At 44.0% G+C, this 2,917-nt stretch overlaps 1 protein-coding gene across 1 annotated transcript; it reads right to left on the minus strand.

Moving 5' to 3' along the window:
* Nucleotides 1-377: 377 nt before the first annotated feature.
* Nucleotides 378-2,262, minus strand: LOC128121842 (grpE protein homolog 2, mitochondrial-like). Its single transcript, XM_052756879.1, is given in 1 exon segment — nucleotides 378-2,262. A coding segment is annotated over 1 exon segment (675 nt). The 5' UTR covers nucleotides 2,195-2,262; the 3' UTR covers nucleotides 378-1,519.
* Between the last annotated feature and the right edge of the window lie 655 nt (nucleotides 2,263-2,917).

The raw sequence follows: 2,917 nt of genomic DNA on the forward strand, positions 1-2,917 counted from the left end.
GTTCCAGGAACTTGGGGGGAAATGGCATGCCAAATCAGGAGTAGAGAAGCCATGGCATCTGCTATTTCTCTGGTGGTCAGGCAGGAATAATGAAACTGCAAAATATGCTTAAAAATGGGTGAGGTCAAAATGGGCTCTGGAGACTGTCAATTTTTCATCAAACCAGGTCTCTTGATACAGTAGCAGAACTTTTCCCAGGAGCCTGTAGGTATCTGTAAGACAGCTGGAATGGATTTACATGATGGCAAAAGGGTTAAAAATTCATTTAAGGACTTTTAGGAACTCCTTGTAGTCACTGTTCTATCAGTTTAGCAAAGCTGCATTTATCAATATTAAAACTTTGAACCTCTGGAGTTATATCTGAAACAAGACTATACTGTACCACAAAGTCTGTGAATGATGCATACCTGTCTATAATTTCTTTTTTTTCTTTTTGTCAATTATAAATATATAATCTTTTTTTGGGGGGGGGTGCTTTTGACTCAGGATTTAAAAACTGGAATGGCGAAGGTGACAGCAGCTGATTGGGGTAAGCATCCCCCAAGTTTTACAATGTGACAACGTGGCTGAGGACTTTGAGTGCATTTTTGTTGTTGCTACAGGAAGTCCCTTGTCCTCTCCAGAGCAGCACCACACCCTACGGAAAGGATGGCCCAGTTCACTCTGAGTGCGTTCAAGGGAGGCAGCAGCACTGCTTTTGTGTAAATTATGTACTGCAAAAAATCACCCACCCCAATCCTTTGCTTTTCATTTTGAATGGTCAGCCACTATGCCTGGCCCCCCATCCCTGACTCTCTAACTTGAGATGTAAGGAGGCTTTTGGTCTCCCTGGGAGTGGGCTGTGTTGTCGAGGCAGCCAGAGCTTACCTGTTCATAGACTTGAGACCAGTTTAATAATAGAGTACACCTTACCAACAAGAAAAAAAGGAAGACTGGTCTGACTCTTTAGCCCTTCCAAATGGGACCAGAAAGGGGTGGCTATGGAACAATTTAAGTGTGCCCCTAGCAGGGAATACAAGTACAAAAGATGACTAAATGAAAAATGAAATAGAAAAGCAGCCTTGAAAACTCTCTGTAGAAGTCAAGCCAACTGATCTAAATTTATACAAGGTAAAGCTTTGTCATCTAAGGACCTAAATGTCAAACCAATCCCTACCATCTCCCTTTCCCATAAGATACAAGACCCAAGATGCTGCTACACTAATTCCAGTCATTAGTTGAAAACACAGTTAAGGGATTTTGGATTCAGTCATCAGAGTACCAATTTAAATGATTTTTGTAAACATTTTGATAAAGGCCATAGGACACTCGTCACATTGTTCAGATGCCCAGTGGCAGGACTTCTGATGAGACCAAACAGGTCACATAAAACCAATAAGATACTGTAGAGATAAAGCCAATATGACTAAATCCAAAGCAGAGCACACGAAGGACCTCATGTATAATACAAACCAGCTTAATAAATAAAGGGGACAGAGGTGCCAGGACCCTGGGAGAGTTTTAATTCCCTGTGGCTTGTTCATAGCCTTCTCTGAGACTCCACTGCCACTTCCACTTGGGCAAGTCTAATGGTGCGGCCATGAAGTTTGTAGCCATCTTGTCGTACTAATGCCACAGTGCCAGGTTGTACCCCAACACCTGCTGGCATGTGACAGATGAGTTCATGCTCATGAGGGCTGTATTTGTCACCAATGGGCGTCATTTTCTCTAGGCCATGCTTGGCAAACACACTTTTCAGCTTTGCTTCTAAAAGAGACAGTCCTTAAAAGACTTTTTCCAGAGTAAGCTTGTGGTCCTCAGGTTTGGCTCCTTCTGAAAAGCACTCAGCTGTCTTCTCCAAAATGTCTGCCACCTCCACCAAGTCCTTACAGAAGCTTTGGATTCCAAATATCTTGGCGTCTTCCACACATCTCTGGGTTCGTCTCCTTACATTTTCAGAATCAGCGACAGCTCTCTGGTATCTTAGTGTTAAATCTTGGACTTCTTTTTCCAGTTTAACAGCTTTTAGCCTTAAGGCTTGTTCAGCAAGGGAGGGACCGAGTACATCAGGAGGGTCCTCAGAACTGCAGTCTTCCCCAGCCGTTCTTGGGGTGGCGGTGCTGAATGGGTGGAGCCATCCCCGGCTCTGCGACGCGGTCCCGGAGGCCAGGAGGCGCTGCAGTCGCTGCACCGCCCACAACGACCGCGCCGCCATGTTCCAGACCAGCACGCCGACCCCCCCTGTCTATAATTTCAACAAGAAACTTATCAATGAGCTATCAAGGTGCTTGCAATCTTGGGATTGGGGCTGTTAATCTGATACACCCTAGTCATCAAACATCATCAGATCTGAGAAGAATAAATTCAAGAAGAAGTGAGACAGCTTTCCATCTTCCTAGGCAGCGATTCCAAGTCTCTCCATGGTCACTGGGGCACAGAAGCCCCAAAGGCAGCAGTTGTTCAGCTGATAAGCCCAGAAGATCTGGCAGATTTTTTTTTGTATGACAGAAATTTGGGGAGGTCATCCTACCTGTCTTGACAGAGAGGACAACCGATCCCTGTTGCTTCTCTTATTCACAGTCTGGACAGGATCAGCTTTTCACTGCATGGCCAGCCTTGTCATGAGCTTCTGGGTGGAAGTTCTTCTACAGCCATCCATCTTCTTGGAGGAGATACGGGATGCTGCCAGGAGATGACATGTCTCTTTATCATAAAAAAACTTTTATATTAAATGCCATATTTTCAGATCTCTACAGGTGTTTGAGGACTCAGGGAACAAAATCTGCTAGATATATTTCTAATTTTGAGAGCATATATATAATTAAATATGAATATATAGGTTTCCCAGTTAGTTACAGCTTAATGAAGTTAGCAAGGACAGGGAGGCTCACATTCCTTAATCCGAATAAACCTTGAGTAAGGAGAGACACTTTTTAAG

Source organism: Peromyscus californicus, unplaced genomic scaffold (genome assembly GCF_007827085.1).
Source record: "Peromyscus californicus insignis strain IS unplaced genomic scaffold, ASM782708v3 Scaffold_3__1_contigs__length_106647218, whole genome shotgun sequence".
NCBI classification, from domain to species: Eukaryota; Metazoa; Chordata; class Mammalia; order Rodentia; family Cricetidae; genus Peromyscus; species Peromyscus californicus.